The sequence below is a fragment of the Onychostoma macrolepis genome, chromosome 25 (genome assembly GCF_012432095.1).
Source record: "Onychostoma macrolepis isolate SWU-2019 chromosome 25, ASM1243209v1, whole genome shotgun sequence".
In the NCBI taxonomy this organism is placed as follows: Eukaryota; Metazoa; Chordata; class Actinopteri; order Cypriniformes; family Cyprinidae; genus Onychostoma; species Onychostoma macrolepis.
This window is the reverse complement of record NC_081179.1, coordinates 13887997-13912241: the sequence shown is the minus strand read 5'-3', so window position 1 is coordinate 13912241 and position 24245 is coordinate 13887997. Positions and strand designations below refer to the sequence as shown.

Genomic DNA, 24245 nt, shown 5'->3' with positions numbered 1-24245 from the left:
TTTTTATTATTTTATTAATCCACGTTTTAAAACATGAAATAAACAAACAGTTTTAAATTTTTCTTTTTATTTACACATTTAAAAATGATTTTTTAAATTGATTGTTTTATTGTTTTATTAAACTACATTTAAAAACACGAATTAAATATTTCAATTAATTTGTCCATTTAAAAGTGATTTATTTATATACATTTTTATGTTTGAATTATTAAAATCAATAAATTGATTCTTCATTTTATTTTTAAGTGGCACTCTTGGTCCTCCATACTAATATTGAATGAAACGTCCTTGCAATTTCTTCGCAAAGCTGTACATGCAAAAATAATGACAATACAAGGTTTTCGTTGTCATTTTTGATTTTATGAAATAGTGCGAAAGACCCGTATTCTCTATGTGTTTAAAATAAATTGTTCTAAATGCACTTTGAATAGTTATGAGTCGATCCTTTATATTTTGAGAACTGGCTCTTTAATTGGAAGAATGGGATGCGAATTGAGAGTCGATTCCTCAAAGGTCTGACATGTCCGGGCGTAACATAAGATGGACATTACCTTGATTACACATCACAGAAGAGAATTAGTGGGTATTGATCCAAATAACTCGAATCTTTTGAATCCTTTAACATAAAAGATTCGTTCAGAGATTCATTCGGTGACTCTTCCTGTCAGTACACCAGTAGGTGGCGACCAGTGAGAGTATGTAGTATTACATGTGAGTGAGTCACTCAACAGATTTAGTTAAAAATACTTAATTTTATTAATTTTTTAAAATTATTATAGGCCTACTTAAGTTATACTGATTTAGTTAAAATCACAAATATCGTAGTGTTTTTATAGAAAATGTGAAGATGTTGTCAATCGTGCAACCAAACATAATCGCTTAATTTATATTTATGAGTCAGTCACTCAACACGTTTAAAAAAAACAGAAGAATAGACTTAGTTTTATGTTTTAATGGAAAATGTGAAGCTCTTGCCAGTCTTACTACCAACAAAATAAAATAAATAAAATAAATTTATAACATATAAAAACACAACATGCTATTTTTTTTCTCATGAATTCGAGATATATCTGTCTTGAATTAAATCGGAATCGACTCGATCGATTCTACAAACTTGGAAATCAAAATCTCGAAATGAACATCATGATATTTTGTTTAAAAAAGTCACGCATAGGATCAAATTATATTTGCACGTTTTTCTTATACATCAATATTTGTCTTGAACCAAATCTTGGATTCGACTCGATCGATTCCATAAACTTGGAAATAAAAAAACTTGCAATTGAACAACATGATATTTTGTTAAAAAAAAAAAAAACAATTCTCACATATGATCAAATTATATAGGCTACTACTTTGCACGTTTTTCTTATAAATCTATATATTTATCTTGAATCAAATCTTGGATTCGACTCGATCGATTCCATAAACTTGGAAATAAAAAAACTTGCAATTGAACAACATGATATTTTGTTTAAAAAAAAAAAAAACAATTCTCACATATGATCAAATTATATAGGCTACTACTTTGCACGTTTTTCTTATAAATCTATATATTTATCTTGAATCAAATCTTGGATTCGACTCTATCGATTCTATAAACTTGGAAATAAAAAAACTTGCAATCGAACAACATGATATTTTGTAAACAAACAAACAAAAATGGTCAAATTATACTTTGTACGTTTTTCTTATAAATCTATGTAAGCCTATTTGTCTTGAATCAAATCTCGGATTCGAATAAAAAAAACTTGCAATGAACAACATGATATTTTGTAAACAAACAAACAAAAAGGGTCAAATTATACTTTGTACGTTTTTCTTATAAATCTATGTATTTGTCTTGAATCAAATCTCGGATTCGACTCGATCGATTCTATAAACTTGGGAATCGAAAACACCATAAACCTTCCGTTTGAGCCAGCTCTCATTGCGCACCTTCCTTCCCTTTTCGTCCAAGGCTCACTTTTACTTGAAGCCCGTTTTGAGGAATGCACGCTCGTCTTGCACTAGCATTCCTGCCTCCTCCTAGACATCACATCCGGGTCACTCGGCAGTCAGCGTGTAAGCGAGCGTGCTCCTCCATACAGTTGCGTACTGCTGCTGCAGCTCTCAGCGCAACTCCACTGCATGTAACATGGACACTACGAGCAGCGGCCAGCCGCGGAGGATCTGAGCGCGCCTCGGGACTCGCGATACGCCACACCGGGGCAGGGATGAGGTACCATCCAGCAGCCGCACACTGGTAGGCGAGTCGTCAATTGTCAGCGATGTCAAAGAGTCTGAAGAAGAAGAACCACTGGACGAACAAAGTCCACGAAGCGGTGCTCACTAGGAATAAGGAGGGCGAGCTGGGGTTCGACTTGAAAGGGGGCGCCGAGAACGGCAATTTCCCTTATTTTGGGGAGGTGAAGCAGGGTAAGGTGGCCATCCAGAGCGGCAAGCTGTCCCAGGACGAGCTGCTCTTGGAGGTCAACGATACACCGGTGGCGGGGCTCACCATCAGGGATGTGCTGGCCGTGATCAAGCACTGCAAAGACCCGTTCCGGCTGAAGTGCGTGAAGCAAGGTGAGGATAAACATCAGCGCGCCGCCGTCTCTCTGTGTAAACGAGAGAGAGAGAGAGCGACCCCTCCGCTGTCTGGGGCTGCTGTCTGCACATTATTCCCGCAGAAATCCTGTTTACACACAAAGGTGCATTTCAGATCCCGCGCGTGATCGCTGTGGTTATCGATTGAAGCCGCCGCGAACGTTCCATCGTCGCTCCCGGCAACAGAACTTACAAAATGTGTCGGATTGTCACAGAAACATGTCAATGAAATTTGAGCTTTGTTTGGATTCTAAGTACCTTGGTATCATGCGCGAGGGGGCGGGGGGTGTTCCGCCCCGTGTCGGAGATATTTTGGCCCGCGGGTCCGCCATGGGCGAACTGGGCGAATATTTGAAGGCAATTTCATTGATCTCGTAAATTGCACGGTGGCTGTGGCAAGCCAACTTAACATTGATTCCTTAGCACTAGTGGCTATTGTTACTAATATTTATGATAGTAGCCTATACAGCAGTACTCTACTAGTACTTGGTCTAGTAATCCAGTGTTTCAATTTCATTTCAATAGCAACTATTTATTAGATTCTGTTCCAGTAATGGCTCATATTTGTTCAGTCCACTCCAAAGGGAGATATTTAGTTTAAAAAAAAAAAAATCCCTTTTCAAGAACTACAACGAACGGCTCGTTTGGACTACAAAGTTGTTTTCCGTGTGTTGTGACATCACAAAGCGGCCCATTAGAATATCATTAAAATAAATCCCGCCTACTGAAATTCTAGTGGTTGGGGGCTGGGGAGTTAGAACACTTGTTGAGTGCAGTACAATACTGTACAATGATGTAATCTGCAGAATTTACACTTCAATTATGAGACTACAGTGTTTCCCATACATTTATTTATTTGTGGCGCCCGCGTGTCTGTGGGAAACACTGGACTATGTTATAAATAAATTCAACTGTATAACAGTTTCACTGCAGTTCATGTTATAATGTTAGAATTAAAGAACAATAAACACAATACATATTACCGTTGCACTTAGCTGTACATAGTAAATGCAGTTATTTCTAATCGGTTGTTGACATCCTATCTAAAATGTGATTTAGCCAAAAAAACCAAAAACTACAACAACAATAACGTTACCATAATATCCGTGTGTGCAAAGGTTCTGTGCGATCCTCTTGTTCAATATTCTCGGGGTCTGAACCCGGCTCAAATTGATATGGCAATATTGACGCCATCCTTAAAGGTCCCCTGAAATGCTTTGAAACAAGCAGCATTATTCTATGTGTTGAAGTCATTTTAACTGAAACAGGAAGACAGGGCAGGACATATCAAGCAGCCCCACCCCTTTTTAAAATAGCCAATAGCGTTCGTTTATATCACAGCTTGGGCTAAAGCCGCTCAGAGCCGTTGAGCTCCGTAAACCTGCATTTGACAGGGTATGACAGCCACAATCTCATCCATATTGTTATAAAATATAGCATTCTGTGTAGAATTCAAATAGTTCCGATACGCTTTGTGGTCTGTGCTGACTCGCGCATGGGATCCGCTCCGTGCTGTCGTGTCTCTGGACCGGAGCAGAGTATGTGTGCGTTGCAGTGGTTAGTGTGACAGCGCGAAACCAGACTTCTTTTTTTCCTCAATGGAAAGCATATTTACACTGTCTCAATCGTTCCCTGTCCCCTATATAGTGCACTACGTGCCATTCACCGTACAGAAAATACTAATTCTGTGAACACTCAGCCACGTCTTCAGCGTCTATTTATAGTGTAGGGGCGGGCGCTTCGAATTCTGGAGAGCATTTGATTGGACAGAAATTTTGATGAGAAGATGAAGTACGATGTGACGTCAAAAAAATCGTTGAGCCGTTTTGGCGGAAGTGACGAACTGCAAGCTTTGAATGCTTATATCTTCTAAAGATATTGTCGCTGTTTTGGAGCACACTGGAATACAGATAACCTTAAGACTAACATATTGACACTAACACCCAAAAAACTTCAATTTTGATTTCATGGGAACTTTAACTATACCAGAGCAGACAGAACTTGCTGTTTTGGCAAGGGGCGGGGCAGTACTGAAACATCGTCTAAGCTGTTCACCAATCACAACGCACTGGGACAGCTAACCAATCACAACACATTTCGTTTTTTGGAAGGTGGGCCTTCATCAAACCCGGAACTAATCGAGCCGTTTGTGCCAGGTTGGGGAGAAAGGTGTTGTAATAATGTAAATTATGTGAAAAATAATGCGATTTTCAAAACAAAATCAAGAGTTTGTAAAAGAGCATAATAGGACCCCTTTAAGTTGCTTGTACTTAATTAGTAGGCTGTACATTAGCAGTATTTTACTAATGCTGATTTTTTTTTTAAATGACTAGTAAATAATCCAGTGTTTACTAGTATCACAAGACATTCTAGTACAATTTTTTTTTTTTTCAACAATTCATCTGGTACTAGAGCTTATTCTATCTTATTAAATCAAGTAGTACTATAGCTATATAGTTACTGATGTATTCAAGTTTTCCTAGTAATATTCAGGGTTATTATTGTTAATTAAAACATTTTTTGTTAATTGAAACAAAGCTGAAATAGAATAAAATATAAATATTAATTGAAAAACAAACTAAACAAAAATTAGAAATGTTACCTAACTGAAACAAATTTTAAGTTTAAATTTTATATATTTAGAATATTATTATTATTATTATTATTATATTTAATTTTTTTACTGGAAGTTACTAAAACTGAAATAAAAGTAAATTAAACCTAAATAGTAGTATTACAAAATGACAAAAATATGTTAAAAAATTACTAAAGTACTTAATAAAATTACTAAAATTTAAACAAATGAAAATTGTAAAAAAATTACATTAAAATCTAATTCAACATATGAATATAAAATAATACTACTATAAGGCTTAGCAATTGAATAGACATTAGGATGTATTCTGGTTGTTACTAGTAACATTTTACAATCAGATTTTCATTAAACTACAAAGTAGTCATTCTGCCTGGCCATTACATATGACGAGCAAAAAACAACTGTAACTAGTAAGATTAGAAATGTTACTAATAACAATGGAGATAAAGAACAGTGTTTCGTAAATATGTACTAGTAAAGCTATATACTAAGTAACAGCTAGGATATTAGAAAAGATGCTAGTGGATACATACCAGTAGTGTTCAGGAATGAATGTTAAAATGGCTTGCCATAAAGTGGCAGTTCTTAAAAACAATGGATTTCAGTGGTGAACAGGAGATGATGGGAAGTGCCCATGTGAATGGGAGGAGTGATGTTATCTCTCACACAGATGTTGACTTACAGTGATGGGATTTGAGGACGTGCAGCTGTCTTCAGGTCTACAGTGCTGAGTTTTCAATAATGCTTATAGTACATTTGCAGTATTTTTCGTCCTTATTTGAAGCAAACTTCAGCTCCTAGGCCAGTGCTTTGGAAAACATCCCCAACTCCCAAGTGAAAGCAAAAAATATCTTGATGCAAGCAATGGTTTTGCCTAGGGAGATGCAGATCAGTGGACTGACTGAGTAAATATTGACTGGCTGCTGAAGATCAGGGTTTGGGGAACTTGTCCGGCAGGCGTTTTATAGTGTACTTGTAGTGTAAAATGGTGTAGGAACACAGAGGCTAGTGTAATGAATTCATTTTAATGATTGAAAGAGTAGGTCATTTGAATGCAAGGATGGACTGGCGTTAGAAAGCACATTGATTTTTTTCATGGTAAGCCCGTGGACTTGTGGGTTGGTTGTTGAAACCTAAGTAATATACATTGTAAATCTCCATATTTGGGAGACTCTGTGATTTAATCACCCTATTCGATTGATGCTTTTTCTAACAGTTGTGTAATTTGATTGTGCCACTAATGCAAAAACAGGTAAGAGATGCTTATTTTTTTTATTGTAATCCCTTTAAGTATAATAATTGACATTACATGAACAAATACAGTAGGTGATAGTTATTATATGCATGTGATACAGAAGGTAATGGTATTAGATGCATGTGCATCATATGCTGTGAGATTTGATTGGCCAATGTTTTTTTTTAGTCTCAGCCCATCTTGCTTTGATGTGATGGAGGAGATGGTGTGTGTTGTATTGGTGTGTGTGTTGGTGCATGTCCAGGACTCACTTTTGTGGCTTGGTGGTTACAGGAACTTTGATGCCCGACTTGTCATAATGACCCAGTTCTGACAGTTTTATAAATATCAAGCAAAGTAGTCAACTAGGCTGCCTTCATACAATCACATTTATGCATAGCAGCACGTTTGATTTGGAATAAAGCACATCTATTGGCGTCTTATTTTAGCAGTCGTCTTTCATGTTTTCATTTAATCTTCTGAGGCAGATATTTGGTTTAGTGTTCTCGTAATCCTGTGCCGCCACACTACTTCGCTCTCAGTGCATTGACCAATCCGATGCTGCGACCTTCGGTTTTCCGAGACACTTTTGATGTGTTGACGGTTTTTAAATATCAGCAATATAATCTCATTATTTTTCAGTTGTGAAGTGCAATAATTGGTTATATAACACGTTCAGTTTGCACAAATGGATTTGCTAGCTGATTAACACGAACATGACTCTGAGCAGATTTCTGCAGCCTCGGGGGTTTAACTTATTTTGCTTTGAAGTGTAATTTATCTGTGTGTGACAGTCATTATTCTGTCATAATGGTCGGCATTTTCCTTGGAGATGTGAGATAGATTTGGTATTTCATCTTGCATTTAGTCATTTTAAATAAGTCATTTTCTTTCATCTGTGTTTTTCAATATTTCATCATCGTCTCTCATCTCTTATGATCTCACTTTCCTTTACATCTATAAAGAGTACACGAGTGGGGTAAGATGTGTCATCCCTTAATCCAGCAAACTGTGCATAATGTTTATCATATATTTACAATGAACCCATCACCTCCGTCTAGACTGAGAGATGCACATGAGAAATGTGAAACATTTTTATGCTAAGAATAGATGTTTTCTAAATGGCAGTCAGATAAATGAATTGGCAATCAATTAATGAATTGGCAATTTATAAAACAATGTTTATTATTTTAATTGAATTTCAGGTGATATCAGACAATGTATTTTATTTTGATTTATTTGATCCTTGTCCAGCAATGTTATCTAAGTATTATTACTATTAGATTTTTTTACTTTTATAAAAGTTTTTTTTTTTAAATAAAAATACTTTTGTGTTAGATTTATTTAAAAAAAGACTTATTTTTAAATTGAGTTTTCTTTTTCTTTTTCTTTTAATTTTTAGTAATTTCATGTTTGTTTGTTTTTTTTAAAGTTATATTTATGGGCTTTTTGTGGCGTTTATTTTGAGAGGACAGTGGAGAGATGACAGGAAAGTATTGGGGTGGAGAGAGGGGCGGGATCAGCAATGGACCGGAATTGAACTCGGAATTGAAGGTGGGAATTGAACTCGGGTCGCTGTGAGCGGAGTTGTGTGGCTACTAACCACGAAGCTATTGGTGCCGAAGTTTAATTTATTTTTATTTCAGTTTTTATTCAGTTTTAGTTTCTAGTTAGTAATCTTATTCCTTAAACTTCAGCGTATTGCAGTTAGAAAGAAGAATTTCACATTTTTATTTAGAATTTAAAATGCAAAAATGCCAACAAAAAAAATATATTTTATACTTTGTCAGCTAACCCTAGTGATAATAATGTTGCCTAGAGCACAGTTTAGATTTATTAAAAAAAAAAGTGGCACACCTTACCCCAATCTCCTTTAAACTGCACATTTCATTGATAGCATTCAGTGCATTTTTATCTGCATTGGTTTAACCATTTAATCTTTAACAATAGAATAATTTCTGTGAAAAGCACAAGGAAAACTTTGCCCACCTGGCTGTAGTTAAGAAACTGAACCCGCGTCTCGCATAGAGGCATTTGAAATTATTGTTGTTTACTTGTTTATCTCTATGCTCAAACAGCAGATGGCAGCTGTGAAGTGATTTTTTTTTTTTTTTTTTTAAATGGCCTATTCCATAAACTACTACTTGTTTAATTTGTTTTTTGGAGAAGAGAGCTCAGTTCATAATTACATTTTTGGCACTGCATGGCTGTGGAATGAAATTAAAGTTTTTTTTATTGACTCCTCGCATTTATGGAATTTATGAATATGTGCATAGTCAAATTCAATAGGTTACAAGACAAACATGAACCAAAGATCACTATTTACTTTCATTGTATGGAAAAGAGCAGCGTGAACATTCTGCTAAACATCTCCTTTTGTGTTCCACAGTAATATCAGCATGAGGATGAGTAAATGAAGAAATAATTTCATTTTGTATGATCTATCCCTTTAATACAGCGAGCTGTTTTGATGCATCTACCATTTGTCCTCCTCGTTGTAATAATAACGCAACATATTTATTAGACGCAGACTGTCTCTTGGCTGGTCGCAAATCTGGAAACAATTCCCTAAGAGAGCTGTGAACGCTTTTGAGCTTTTGTGCGTTATGCAATGTAACTTTCCAGCTATTTTGGCAATTTTGTCTAGACCTAAAGGTTGAAATGCACCTTTCGGCTCCACGTTCGATTAATCATGAAAACTGAAAATGCTTTAGCAGCGCAGAGCATTATATTCTGCAGTCTTCCACTCACTAAGCAAGTGGAGCACAAGTGCCACCTAATTTGTAAAGCAGATCCATCTGACATCCCTCTAGGCTGCTATTTGGGATTATGATGGTTTTAATGTGCTTACCACAGTGACTGATTACAATCAACCGGACAGAACTGCAAGTTTCCCTTCAGACAGAATGATATACTTTAGGCTGATGTTGTGATTGCCATTTTGAAGTGGGTTTACCCTCGGCCAATCAGGGTGCAGAAACCTCTTTGATCCATTATTAAGTCACGACTACAAGCGCACAAGATGTCAAAGACAGCTGCCTTGAATGTTAACATGACAAACGCGGGCGCTGGAGACTGCGCAAGCAAGATTTCTGTTTTTATGAAACAGTTTCTCACGGTTTTTCACACTGGCTGGCTTACTTTGATTATCCGCATGAGAAAAACATATTTAGTAAATAATTAATTATGATGTGGGTTCTTATCCTTTAGATCTGTGCATAAAAACGCTTGGCCATCTGTCATGAAGTGAACGCTACTGCAGTTAATTTTGCCTGTGCTCTCTACACTGCAGGAACCCGTGCATCTCGGATAGCCTTATAAAAAGAGATTTCATTTTCTTAAATGCATAAGTCTTTCTTTCTATATTCCTTCTTCTATTGTGTTCGTTACCTTGAGATGCACACATTATACTGTAGTCATGCACATGCAGGTTTGTTGCTCCAGTTTACAGTGCAGCTGAATACAAGCCAAGGACCTTTTTTGCTTTTAATATTGTAACAAAAATGCTGATGTTACATTACAGCATACCACTTTTATCCTACAATAATTTGCTGTATGGTTTTAATAGCTTTTAAATCATCAAACGACATTCTGATTCACTGCCAAGTTCTTCGAAAATCTTTGTATTTATCAGTGTTATTTTAGTGTCACTGAGATACTATTATGGTGTTTTATATTTATATATTTTATATTATATATTTTCTGTTTTTATTTTAGCTAAAGTTTGATTAAATTTGTTGTTTTTTACAGGTGTGTCTGTATAGTCTTTATTCATTTTTGTTTTGTTTTAGTTATTTTAGTACATCAAGTTAGACTAAATTAAAATGAGAAATGTTGCCTTGGTGATTAGCTAAAATAAAACGTTTTTGTTTGTTTTATTTCATTTGACATTTATTTTTTCATTCAGTTTCATTCAGTTTTTCAGTTTCAGATTTAGTTATAGTTAACTAATAACCCTGGCAATTAGGGGTTCGGTGCTCAAGGGCACCTTAGTCATGGTATCGAAGGTGGAGAGAGTGCTGTTCATTCACAATCCCCACCTTCAATTCCTGCCGGCGCGAGAATCGAACCGGCAACTTTCAGGTTACAAGCCCGACTCCCTAACCATTAGGCCACGACTACTCCAGGGTCTTATATGTATATATGTATGTGTTTGTGTATTTATATGTGTATTTACAGTATCTCACAGAAGTGAGTACACCCCTCACATTTTTGTAAATATTTTATTGCATCTTTTCATGTGATAACACTGAAGAAATGACACTTTGCTACAATGTAAAGTAGTGAGTGTACAGCTTGTATAACAGTGTACATTTGCTGTCCCTTCAAAATAACTCGACACACAGCCATTAATGTCTAAACCGCTGGCCACAAAAGGGAGTACACCCCTAAGTGAAAATGTCAAATTGGGCCCAAAGTGTCAATATTTTGGGTGGCCACCATAATTTTCCAGCACTGCCTTAACCCTCTTGGGCCTGGAGTTCACCAGAGCTTCACAGGTTGCCACTGGAGTCCTCTTCCACTCCTCCATGATGACATCATGGAGCTGGTGGATGTTAGAGACCTGAGCACTGAGCACTGACCGGCTGACCCCCCACCCCTTCAACCTCTGCAGCAATGCTGGCAGCACTCATACTTCTATTTCCCAAACACAACCTCTGGATATGACGCGGAGCACGGGCACTCAACTTCTTTGGTCGACCATGGCGAGGCCTGTTCTGAGTGGAACCTGTCCTGTTAAACCGCTGTATGGTCTTGGCCACCGTGCTGCAGCTCAGTTTCAGGGTCTTTCAATCTTCTTATAGCCTACGCCATCTTTATGTAGAGCAACAATTCTTTTTTTTCAGATCCTCAGAGAGTTCTTTGCCATGAGGTGCCATGTTGAACTTCCAGTTACCAGTATGAGAGAGTGAGAGCGATAACACAAAATTTAACACACCTGCTCCCCATTCACACCTGAGACCTTGTAACACTAATGAGTCACATGACACCGGGGAGAGAAAATGGCTAATTGGTCCCAATTTGGACATTTTCACTAAGGGGTGTACTCACTTTTGTGGCCAGCGGTTTAGACATTAATGGCTGTGTGTTGAGTTATTTTGAGGGAACAGCAAATTTACACTGTTATACAAGCTGTACACTCACTACTTTACATTGTAGCAAAGTGTAATTTCCTTAGTGTTGTCACATGAAAAGATATAATAAAATATTTACAAAAATGTGAGGGGTGTACTCGCTTCTGTGAGATACAGTGTGTATATATATATATATGTATATACACGCACACCAATTATACACACACACACACACACACACACACACAACCCGAATTCCGGAAATGTTGGGACATTTGTTTATTTGAATAAAATGAAAAGTAAAAGACTTTCAAATCACATGAGCCAATGTTTTATTCACAATAGTACATAGTTTAAACATTTGTTATGTTCTCTGAGAAATTTTAGACTTTTATCCACTAAATGAGCTCATTTCAAATTTGATGCCTGCTACACGTCTCAAAAAAGTCAGTAGCCAAGGCTTTGCAAATCTCATAATCTACAGAGCATTACATCATCAAAAGATTGAGAGAAACTGGAGAAATATCTGTGAGTAAGGGACAAGGCTGAAGACCTTTGTTGGATGCCCGTGGTCTTCGGGCCCTCAGACGACACTGCATCACTCATCGGCATGATTCTGTCATTGACATTACTAAATGGGCCCAGGAATACTTCCAGAAACCACTGTCTGTAAACACAATCCGTCGTGCCATCTGCAGATGCCAACTAAAGCTCTATCATGCAAAAAGGAAGCTATATGTGAACATGGTCCAGAAGCGCCGTCGTGTCCTGTGGGCCAAGGCTCATTTAAAATGGACTGTTTCAAAGTGGAAAAGTGTTCTATGGTCAGACGAGTCCAAATTTGACATTCTTGTTGGAAATCACGGACGCCTTGTCCTCTGGGCTAAAGAGGAGGGAGATCTTCCAGTGTGTTATCAGCGTTCAGTTCAAAAGCCAGCATTTCTGATGGTATGGGGGTGCATAAGTGCATACGGTATGGGCAGCTTGCATGTTTTGGAAGGCACTATGAATGCTGAAAGGTATATAAAGGTTTTAGAGCAACATATGCTCCCCTCCAGACGGCGTCTATTTCAGGGAAGGCCTTGTGTATTTCAGCAGGACAATGCAAAACCACAACAGCATGGCTTCATAGTAGAAGAGTCCAGGTGCTGAATTGGCCTGCCTGCAGTCCAGATCTTTCACCTATAGAGAACATTTGGCGCATCATTAAATGAAAAATACTTCAAAGACGACCACAAACTCTTCAGCAGCTGGAAACCTATGTCAGGCAAGAATGGGACCAAATTCCAACACCAAAATTCCAGAAACTCATAACCTCGATGCCCAGACATCTTCAAACTGTTTTGAAAAGAAGAGGAGATGCTACACCATGGTAAACATGCCCCCGTCCCAACTATTTTGAGACCTGTAGCAGGCATCAAATTTGAAATGAGCTCATTTTGTGCATTAAATTGTACAATTTCTCAGTTTAAACTTTTGTCATGCGTTCTGTTATATTATGAATAAAATATTGGCTCATGTGATTTGAAATTCTTTTAGTTTTCATTTTATTCAAATTTATAAAACTTCCCAACATTTCCGGAATTCGGGTTATATATAAATCAATGAATCTTATAAAATAATGTTGTTTTTTTTTTGGTAGTTGCACAACATTTTGCATTTTATTTAAACTAACCTTGCCTTAAAAAAGGTCAAAACGTTGGTTGAATTTGTCTTAAACTATTAATAATCATTAAAACAGTTGTATATAAAAAAAAAATCAATATGATGCTGTGTCAAGTAATTTTATGAGTGAATTTCATTTATTAATTAATGTGTTTTTGAATAAATTAATTGATCCAGGCAATGGTAATGTTTATATCAGCGAGAAGGGCTTTGAATCTGATACTTAAATAAAAATGAATAAAAAATGAGAAAGTGACTTTTAAGTGAAAAATATCCTTAGTCAAGGGAGTCCACGCAGTATGCAGACTCATGCTGTGTGTTTTATCACTGAATTAGCTTTGGGATCTAAAATAATACAGCGTCTGCAGAATAAATAAATGTCCACGGCCTACTAAAAATGCTAGACTTTTGAAATCAGCTTTAATTTCAGTACCATGTAGCGCTGTATAAAAGCGTATCACTGTAATTCATTGTGTATGAACTGTTTGCGTTCGATGTTTGCTCTGCAGCCCACAGTTTCCGTATTTTTGCTGTGGAGAATATGAAGACGAGCAAAGTGTTTGTTTTGGGATTAGAGATGCATACGCAAATTAAAGAGGTGTCGCCTGCTCGCGTGGAATTACTCAACAGCGGGATACAAAACAAAACCGATGCTTTAAGAGCCTGGAGTCATAGAGGCTGCCAGAGAAAGGTCTTTTTGTGCAGTAATCACTATGTGGCTGTAGGCTTTAATGTCTTGTTCAATGCCCCAGAGCGTGTGCTTTGTCACAAAGATCCAGAATTGATCCCCAGAGCTTATTTATTTACTTGAAATTCAAACTGTTGTTGTTTTTGTCTTTGGCTGAGTTGGACAGGATTGAGGTGGAAAATGCGTTCAGTCAGGCTCGAGCAAAACAGGTCAGTTACACACTGCCTTGATACTGTAATTACTAAAGGAATATACAATACATGTGTTTGTGATATAATGTTGAACACTACAAAAATGAATTTCAAAGTATTTCTTACAGTATTTTCTTACAGGCTACAGTGACACGCTTATAATAGAAGTGAATGGGTCTAATCTGTAAACATGAAAATACTCTGTTTCAGTAGTACAACCACAAGACGTAAACAATGAGTGTTAACATGATTTTATGTGGGAAAAAAAAAAAAATCACTTACTAACCTTTCCTGTGTGAAAGTATATCTAATTTTAGTAAGTTGTTGCTATGACAATGTAAAATGACTGCAAAAATTATGCTTTAAACAGGTTTACAATTCAAATAATACTCAGAGAAAGTAATGTGCTTTTATAAATTTATAAGCTTTGTATTTATGCTTCTAAAATCTTCAAAATTGGCCTGTTTTACTTCTATTTTGCCAGGCATGTTCTATTTTAAAGTTGCTTGTTATTTGTACAATTCAAATAATAATACACAATTTTTAGCTAATACATGAATGTATTTGCTTTTATAAAATTATACGCTTTACATTTCTGCTTTTAAAATCTCCATAAATTGGTCCGATTCACTTTCATTGTAAGTGCCCCATTTTTGCCTTTTGTGCAGGTGTATCATGTTGTAGTATTATTGATTATTTTTTTCCAATTTACATACACTTTTTTTTTCCCGCAGAAGAATTAACGTAAGTGCTTTTATAGATTTATAAACTTCACATGCTTTTAAAAAACCTCTAAAAACGTTCACCATTTGTTCCATTGAAAGATAAACAGACAGATACATCACACAATACAGACACTAGTGAAACTGTGTGACTTTCTGCTGGTGTGGAATAGATGCTTTGGGAGAAGAGAGAATTGTGTCAATGGCATGAAATTAGGCCAGTGGCATTGGCCATAGAGAAGATTATTTAATACTGCAAACACACATATTCAAGATGTTTTTCTAGGAAAAATAACAGTGACCTTCCTCCAGCAGATGGTGGAAGATCGCAGCACCGGTTGGGTGGGACGACTTCCCAGATGATTGTGTATGACAAAGACACATATTCGACATGACATCAACGCCTTTAAAATCTGGGCCTGATTTTGTGAATCTAGGGCCAGTCATCTGAGCAATGCTCGTTGAAGTGGTGAAATATTGCATACCAGACAAACCACACAAAAGTCACTTAGAAGTTTCATACAAATGGTTAGGGTTTTGTTCAAATCTCTAAACCAAAAGTATGAGCAATAGCAATCACCACTAATAATGCCATTTCCATCTGAAAATGACTTGGTTGCCGTAGTTTTAGTTCCCCATAGTTTTTTAATCACTTCAAGTTCCAGGGCTAATTTCTTATTGTCGTCATTTTAGCAATGGAAACCTTGAAGTGACGTGCAAAGATTCAGTTTCTATATTTAGGAGAAAGACCAACCTGAACTCATCAGGATCTTTTGTGGAGTCAACAGAGAGGAAAAGGCCCATTCATTTTCAAAAAGACTAATTCTGACTTATCAAAGTCTTTGCCATTGATAGGGTACAGACATCTTCAACATTTTCTCATTACTTTTACCTGAACACAGTGCAGGATGACATAAATGAAATCTTTATCTTTGGACCTCCTGTTTGTTTGCTTGCCTTTGTCAAAAGAACACACCTCAGAGTCTATATGATATTTTAAAGCCTTAATCTTTAGATTACCTATGCTATCATTTAACTCTTATTTAAAATGAAAATTTGCTGAAAATGTACCCACCCTCAGGTCATCCAAGATGTAGATGAGGTCGTTTCTTCATCTGAATAGATTTGGAGAAATGTAGCATTACATCACTTGCTCACCACTTGCTCTGCAGTGAATGGGTGCCGTCAGAATGGGAGTCCAAACAGCTGATAAATACATCACAGTAATCCACCTGACTCCAATTGATTAATTAATGCCAATTAATTGTGAAAAGCTGCATGTTTGTAACAAACAAATTCATTATTGCATATTACTCTCCTGATTCAGAAAAGACTGGAGAAATGTTTCACTGCAGGAGAAAGCAGTATTATGGATAGAGGACTTGTATTTTAGTTTGAATTAAAAAACTTTTTTCTTATTGATTTGTCTTATTGGTGGGTTTGTTTATTATCACAAACATGCAAACTCATGGACTCAACTGGAGTGGTGTCAATTATTTGTGGATTATTGTGATGTTTTTATCAGCTGTTTGGACTCTTATTCTGACGGCACCCATTCACTACAGAGGAACCATTGGTGATCAAGTAATGCTAAATTTCTCCAAATCTGTTCTTATGAACAAACAAACTCTTGGATTGCCTGAGAGTTGAGTACCTTTTCATTTTTGAGTGAACTATTCCTTTAAAGTTACTTTTTTTTTTATTCAGACAAAACAGTGTAGAATTTGTTTATATGCCATAACTACTACTACTATTTTTTTTTTTTTATTTAGGTTTTTTTTGCTTCTAGCACTTTATACACTTCAAATTCGCATATATTTCCATGTGTCTTAACAATTTTGCTGCCTTTGGGTTGTTACAGTTAGAGGTGTGAGTGGTTTTGTAATGTGAATCATCATCACAGGACAAACAAAGTGAGTCAGACGGAGATCTTCAGAACCATAATTAGCAGTTTTCTCTTTTCTTCATTTAACAAAGGGAAGAGATTGATAGCTCCGGCTATGCGTTTTGGATTCACGCCTAGTTGTTAATGTGGATTGTTTGAGTCAAAAAGACAAAAGGGTGTCATGCCTTATGTGTGAGTTCAAATGCAGGTGTCCGGGTCATTTTTCTTCCTTTTGCTGATCGTAGGTTTTCAAGCTACGTTGTGCCAAAGAGGTACATTGTGCTCCAATGTGCTTTGTGAACTCTTTTTTTTTATGGTTCTGTCTCTCAGGATGGATTGAACCATTTTATTTGGCCTTTTTTATTGATATAGATAGTGGAGACAGCCAGATTCAAACCCAAATGAGCACCATGGCTTGATGTACCAGACTATTAGATCACAGCTCCAACAGTCCAGCTTTCTAAAATGAGCTGTAAGACGTACAATGATTGGATATCTCTGCCTTTGAAGAAAGAAACAAAGAGCTGAGCAAGAAATGTTGTGTGTTGTTTGTGTCTACTCAAAGAAGATGCAGAATCTGACCTCTCGTAGGAGTCGGTGGTAGCGAATAAGAGATATTGATTGGCCGGCATCACACGTGGTTTTCCTCTCTGTGTCCAGAGCTTTATCATGGATCTCCGCTTTAGTCAGTTTGAGCCGAAGGGCTCTAGCACCAAACAACTTTCCACGGCAGGAAAACTTTCTGGCGATCGATACGCTGCTCAGCTGTCCTCAGCGAGGGCAGTGGTGTCAGCTGTGATTATGCTGTCAAAAGAAACTGCTGAAACTCATTGGAATGTTTTATTAACCTCCACTCTAGTGAGAACAAATCAATATGGTGACATATTCCCACCTTATCAGAGAGTATTAACCGTATCGTATGGAAGGTGTCGTGGCTCAGACCTGTGGAAAACCTCTTTCTGCCTCAGAGTGAAAAATAAAGGTAATTGTGACTTTAAACTCTGTAATTGTGCCTTAATTTCTTGTAATTGTGATTATATCTTGCGATGTGACTATCTCCCAACACAATCTCACAAGTGAGACTTTGCTTCTCGTAATTGTAACTTTATATCTCTAAATGTGACATTATATTTCACCATCGAGCCTTTACATCTCACAGTGCGACTATATTGTGACTTTATATCTCAAAATATAACTGCTATCTCATAATTATTATGACTGATTTTCTTGTAATTATGACTTTATATATCAAAATGTGATTTTATATTTTACAATGTGACTATATCTCACAATCAAAACTTTGTAGCTATATCTCAAAATGTAACTTTTTTTAATCTCATAATTATGACTTAGTGTCACCACCAGTATGGGAAACCATGTCTCAAAATGTGACTTAGTTTCCCATAATTGTTCATCTCAGGGTGACTTTATATCTTGAAATGTGATTTCATAATGTGTTCTTACAATTCAGTGTCATATCTCACAACGTTACATTATAATTCATAATTATGATGTAGTTTCTCACAATTGTGACTTTATATCTCAAAATATTACTTTATATTTCACAATGTGACTTCATATATAATAGTTATGACTTAATTTCTTGTAATTTTGACTTTGTATCTCACAGTTGAGACTTTGTAAATATGTGACTCGTAACTATCTCATAATTTTGACTTTTTTTTTGTAATTGCGACCTTGTATCTCCAAATGTGACTATATATCTTTCATTGCGACTATAAGACTTTCTTCTGTATATCTCATATGATTGTGTTAAGTCTTTTATATCTCACAGTTGAGACTTTAAATCTCATTGTTTCTATACTATTGCGACCTTATGTCCAAATGTGACTATACCTTGCATTGTGACTATTATGCTTTCTTCTTAATATCTCATAATTATTACTTAGTTATTGTGACTTTGAATTTCAAAATTTGACTATATCTCACAATGTAGTCTTTATATCTCATAGTTGAGACTATATCTCACAATATGACAATCTCAAAATTTTGACATTGTTTTTTTTGTAATTGCGACCTCGTCTTGCATTGTGACTATAAGGCTTTCATCTGTATATCTCATAACTATGACTTAGTTATTGTGACTTTGAATTTCCAAATGTGACTATCTCACAATGGAGTCTTGTACCTCAAAATGTGACTATATCTCAAAGTTGATTCTTTATATCTTAAAATGTGACCTTGTATCTCATATTATAAATATGAATTTGTTTCTCGTAATTTTGAAATTTTACATCACAATTACCTTTTTTAATTTTTCTCTGAGGCAGAAACAAGCCTCCACGCAGACCTCTTTAGGTTATAAATCAACCCGATTTCACATGATCGCAATGTCCCATCCAGAACTGTACGTCTCGTCTCTGTGCCTCTGTGTTTGTTTATGTACGTGTGTGTCTTTGAATTTATTGACTGTTTAATCAACAAGCATCTGTCATCACTTGTGGAGAAGTGGCTGATAGATGACACAAAGAGATGTCCTCTGGGATTGAGCGAAAGTGAGAGCGTGAGAAAGAGAGAGTGTTTTTAACAGCTGTCCGACTCACTCTCACCCTCACGTCATGCCTTTGCCCACTGTGTCATCTGTCGTGCTGACAAATGAAGCGACCGTGTTCTCCCACGAGTCAAAGGTTTGTCCTCCTCCACAAAATCTCAGCTGTGACCTCAGACTCTCCTTGTATTATTGACTGAGTCATGAAGATGTATTCTCAGCAGATATGCCTCTTTTTTTTTTTCACAGGCCGAGCAACAAGATAAGTGATCTGAGATCAGTTGAAACGCCTCCTGTGCATTCCTCAACCGAATTTCAGCACTTAATAATTTTCTCCGCAGTCATTGTGTGCAGATGTTTCGCATACCAGCCTGGATGCTGTTGTTTTTCGTTCACCAACACGAAATTCATTTCTGATGTATATATCAAGGTCACCATGCCTCACCATAACTATGGGCTATTGTTATGGGCTCCTGTCTACTGTATAATTTTCATCCTCATATTCCAAACAATCAGTATTTCAAGCTTCTTGATGACCAGAATCCATTTAAAACTCAATTGCAAGCCTGTGAACACTGAAATCCAATCTTTTGGAACAAAATGTTGATCTCGGTTTACCGTCAATATCCTCCAATGCGTGAGATTGCAGTGAGCTTGTCGATCTATCACTGCTGCCATAAACAAAGTAATATGTAAGGAAATGGTTTCTAATTTAGATCCACAAATTCTTGCCTAAAAACTGTATGAAAGTTTGCAAATGCCATTTCTTTGTGTTGATGCGCTTTTGTAAAACAGGAAATTGAACTCTTTTCAGTTAACCTTATTTTGTTACGTTACAGCCAAGCAGAACCATGATTAGCTATTTTGCTATAGTTGTTAGAAATTGTTGTTGAAAAAAGCAAAAAATAATTGTATCGATAAGAGAAATCAGTTTTCGTAAACTAACACTTAGGAGATATTACAAAAATATTATTTGAATGTTTAAAATAATCTAAAATATCTGCTATTATTTAACTTCTCGTACACTAGCAAATATAATCCAATAAAACTCCTCCATTGCTTTATTATGCTTCTAATTAGCATGTTTGTTATTTAATTATTGTCCTAATTATTGTCCGCATGTTTTCTTATATTACTAGGATTTATATATATATATATATATATCCTAAATTTTTAATGTTCTCTCAGATTTGTGGACCCCACTAAATATGGCTTAAAAAGTCTATCTATCTATCTATCTATCTATCTATCTATCTATCTATCTATCTATCTATCTATCTATCGATGGATAGGTAATGATTAAATGTGTATAATTAAATGTATAAAATAAATATATAATGCTTAAAATTATTGTCCTTAAAGCATGTGTTAGTTTGTAGGCAAAGTTATAACTAATCAGTTTTAGAGAAATGCAATTGTTAGCACACTAACATAACACTAAGTAACTTTTAGATAGCCTATTAATTTCCAGCTGGACTTGGCCGGTCATTGTGCTCTCTGAGTGCGCGCTACTACTTGCCGTCTTCACTCTTGACACTGATGTGTTCACAAGGTCAACAAGTTCACACGATGCCAACTAGCAGGAAGCATCTGGTGTGAACAAGCTGGCCTTTTTGGTGGTGTGTCCAAAAGCATCTGTATCACGCACACTCACCCGCATCCATTGCAGTACCGTTGTTTGCTGTCAGGGGGCGATATTAGACTTCACTAACCACTCAGCAAATGAGAATACAGGCTTCATTGTGATAGGCTCTCGGCTGGCAGAACCTTTTTTCCCTGTCTCTGTTGTCTCCTGACTGTCGACGACTCTGTCTCTTCTCCTCCTCCTCCTCCTCCTCCCGCGTTCCTTCTCTCCTCTGGATTAAATTAGCTGCAGAACGGAAGACTCCATCACTGCTGCATCCATTGATGTATAAAGGACTAGTTTAAAATAGGATTGAAAGCATAAAGGGGAATAGCTACAAGGATTTTGGCAGGGGTGAGTAGATCCAAGCCAGTGATCGAGGAGCGCATCATCTGGACCGCTGGAATTACAATTGGGATACAGTAGTTTTATGGGAAAGAGGGGGAGGAGAGAGCCATTATAATTATGGATGATGACAAGTGAGATATTTATTTAGGATTCCTGACCAAAGAAGTCTACTGGTGAGATGTTTCCTTTTGTCATTTCCTTGGAATGGTGTGACGGTATTCTGAAGTGTCCTTTCCGCCGCAACAGCTGTGCAAGCTTGATTTGTTGCATTTTTATTTATTTATTTATTTATTTAACTTGAGCGACGTCTTCCATTCACAATGTCATGCAGAGATTTGACAATAGAAAATTTTGACAATGGTGATTCTTCTAGCTTTATGAGAAAGAGATTATGGTCGTGTTAGAAAGGAAAACTGGTTTAGACACCTTCCATGAATGGATTTTGGAGTACCAGGTTTTTGCCTTTGTTAACCGGTGACAATGAGATGTAATGTATTCTGAACTTGTGAAATGGTGTGCAGGTTTATGCCAGATGCTTTTATTCTCAGAGGATCTTCTCACACACTGTGCTGGATTTTTGAATTTCCAAGCAGTGTATCCATGCTCAACTGTGCTGAATGGTCAAGGTTATGATTGGAGAAGGAAAAAAAAGGTAGAGCTGCTTAGCTCTCTTGAGGCAGAGTAGCGCGAGATGATTTGTCATTTTTCTGTCCTTTGTTCACCTTAGAGAAACGGTAGAAAGCACAAGTTCTCAAGCTACCTTTTATTTTCAGCATTTGTCTTGGTGTCTCTCGGGGACTTTTGCTCAAGATGTTATTAGGGAGCCTTTGGAAGACTATCTGTCTGATAAATATAAGCCAGACAACACAGTCTGTTGAATGCATCAGTAAAGGGAATCTTTAGGGAATCGCATTGTATTTAAATACAATTATTCGTATTAAATTGAAACGAGCTCCAAATATCACCTGCTTGAATGTGACAACTTACAGCTTTTGAAAAGCTTATTCAGACTCAACAAATTGGACATGCTAATGCTAAGTAATACATGCTGCATAAGGGATTTCATGAAGTGCCTGAGAGGCTTGAAAATAAACATAAATTGTAAGGACCTAAGAGTGAACCTTGTGGAACTCCGCTTATTCAAACATACCATTATGCATTCAAACCAACAACTTTGTCTAAAAGTTTTTTTAAAAGCATTAAAAAATTATATATATATTTATACAGTGGTTGACAAAAATTATTAGAACACTAGTATTTTCACCAGCTAAAAAATGGTTATTTTTCAGTTATTTCTATCTTTTTCTGTAGTGTGTGAGTAGGAAATATCAGTTTACACTTCCAAACATTCATTTTGCCATTAATTGTAATAATTCAGTGAGATTTTTGTCTGACAGCAGCCAGTGCTCCACACAGAGATCTGATCTGATCATCATCAGTCTGTCTGGAGTGACATGAAGAAACAGAACAAACTGAGACTAAATCCAGAAGAACTGTGGCAACGTCTCCAAGATGCTTCAAGAAACCTACCTGCAAAGCTACCTGAAAAACTATGCGCAAGTACACTGAGGGCAAAAGCTGCTTTAAATGCAAAGGATGCTCACACCAAATGTTGCTTTAATTTAGTTAATAGATGTTAATTGATAAAGAAAATCTATTTATGACATTATTTTTTGACGGCATCCTCATTTTACAGCATTTTTACATAAGTGCCTAAAACTTTTAGCAGTACTGTAGCTTTGCAGGTAGGTTTCTTGAAGCATCTTGGAGACGTCGCCAGTTCTTCTGGATTTAGTCTCAGTTTGTTGTGTTTCTTCATGTCACTCCAGACAGACTGATGATGATCAGATCAGATCTCTGTGGAGCACTGGCTGCTGTCAGAATGCTGCAAACAAAAATCTCACTGGATTATTACAATTAATTGCAAAATGAATGTTTGGAAATGTAGACTGATTATTTATTTATTTTTATTTTTTTGTTATTTATTGTGTTATTTATTTATTATATGCTACCTAACCTTACTCTATAAGGCTGTACACCCTGTCAGCAATTGACAAGAAAATATAATGAGGGGGAGCTACACACTTTAACTTCATTAAATAATTGTGTGGGTGTCTCAGGTTCTGCATTTACCAGTTAACTTACTTTTTATTTATTTTATTTTTTTATTTACCTTTTTCAGGAGGTGTTGTGGATAAAGATCTCCGGCATTATCTCAACCTACGGTTCCAGAAGGGTTCAGTGGACCACGAGCTTCAACAAATAATACGTGACAACCTCTACCTCCGGACTGTGCCGTGTGAGTAACCTCTACATATACATTCATATAGTTTGGGTTTCTTAGCATTGGTCATATCCATAAGTATGGTGTACAAAATCCTGATGAGGAACTTCAAGAGGAACCTTCAAAATAAGGAACTGGTTCCATGTTGTCCTTACCAGGTGTGATGTAGTAACACTAAGTTTTATGCAACAACCCTGAACATCTGAACAACTGAACATCGTTTTCATCTGACAAGCAATGCCATTTTGCACAGTTGCTTTGCTCACAGTGAAATCTCATTGGTCCAGAATTCTGCTCCTCATGACTGTACATTAACTATCATCTATGCACTTTTACATTTAGTGTGGACAGACAGATTGCTTGTTGCATAGTGCCTAGTTAGGACAAAGGAAGTGTCCATTTTTTTGTTGTACTATTTTAGTATTTTTGGTAGTATTTTTCTAACAAAACATTCTCCTGGTCTTATCATATATATTAATGGAACTTTTGTTCATTTTGGAAAGAGAGTGAGGACGGGCTCTCCGAAGCTGCCAGCAGATCTGTGAGGGAAGGTAGTGACAGCTAAAATGAGCCAACCTGTAATAATGTGGAAGTTGTTATTGTTGTGTGGGGGGTTATGGGAGAAACATGGAGACAAACCCTCCCTGATATGTCTGGGTGCCATCTCAATGTATGATGCAACCAGATAGAAAGAACCGATATGGCTTATTTTGGTTTAAAGCTCTATGAATGGGTTTTTACTCAGTCAGACATAATAGGAAAAATTGTAATTTTGCGCAAAGCGGCAGCTTCCAGTTAGAGGTAAAAGACAGTGTTTCTAAATCATATGCAACAC

General features: G+C 36.6%; 1 protein-coding gene across 1 annotated transcript in view; it reads left to right on the top strand.

Annotated features, from left to right (window-relative positions):
• The first annotated feature begins 1121 nt into the window (after positions 1-1121).
• Positions 1122-24245, top strand: part of magi2b (membrane associated guanylate kinase, WW and PDZ domain containing 2b) — a 119014-nt gene continuing 95890 nt past the window's right edge. The window contains 2 exon segments of the mRNA XM_058767392.1: positions 1122-2568; positions 23309-23425. Coding sequence (XP_058623375.1) covers positions 2271-2568; positions 23309-23425 — 415 coding nt within the window. The 5' untranslated portion in view covers positions 1122-2270.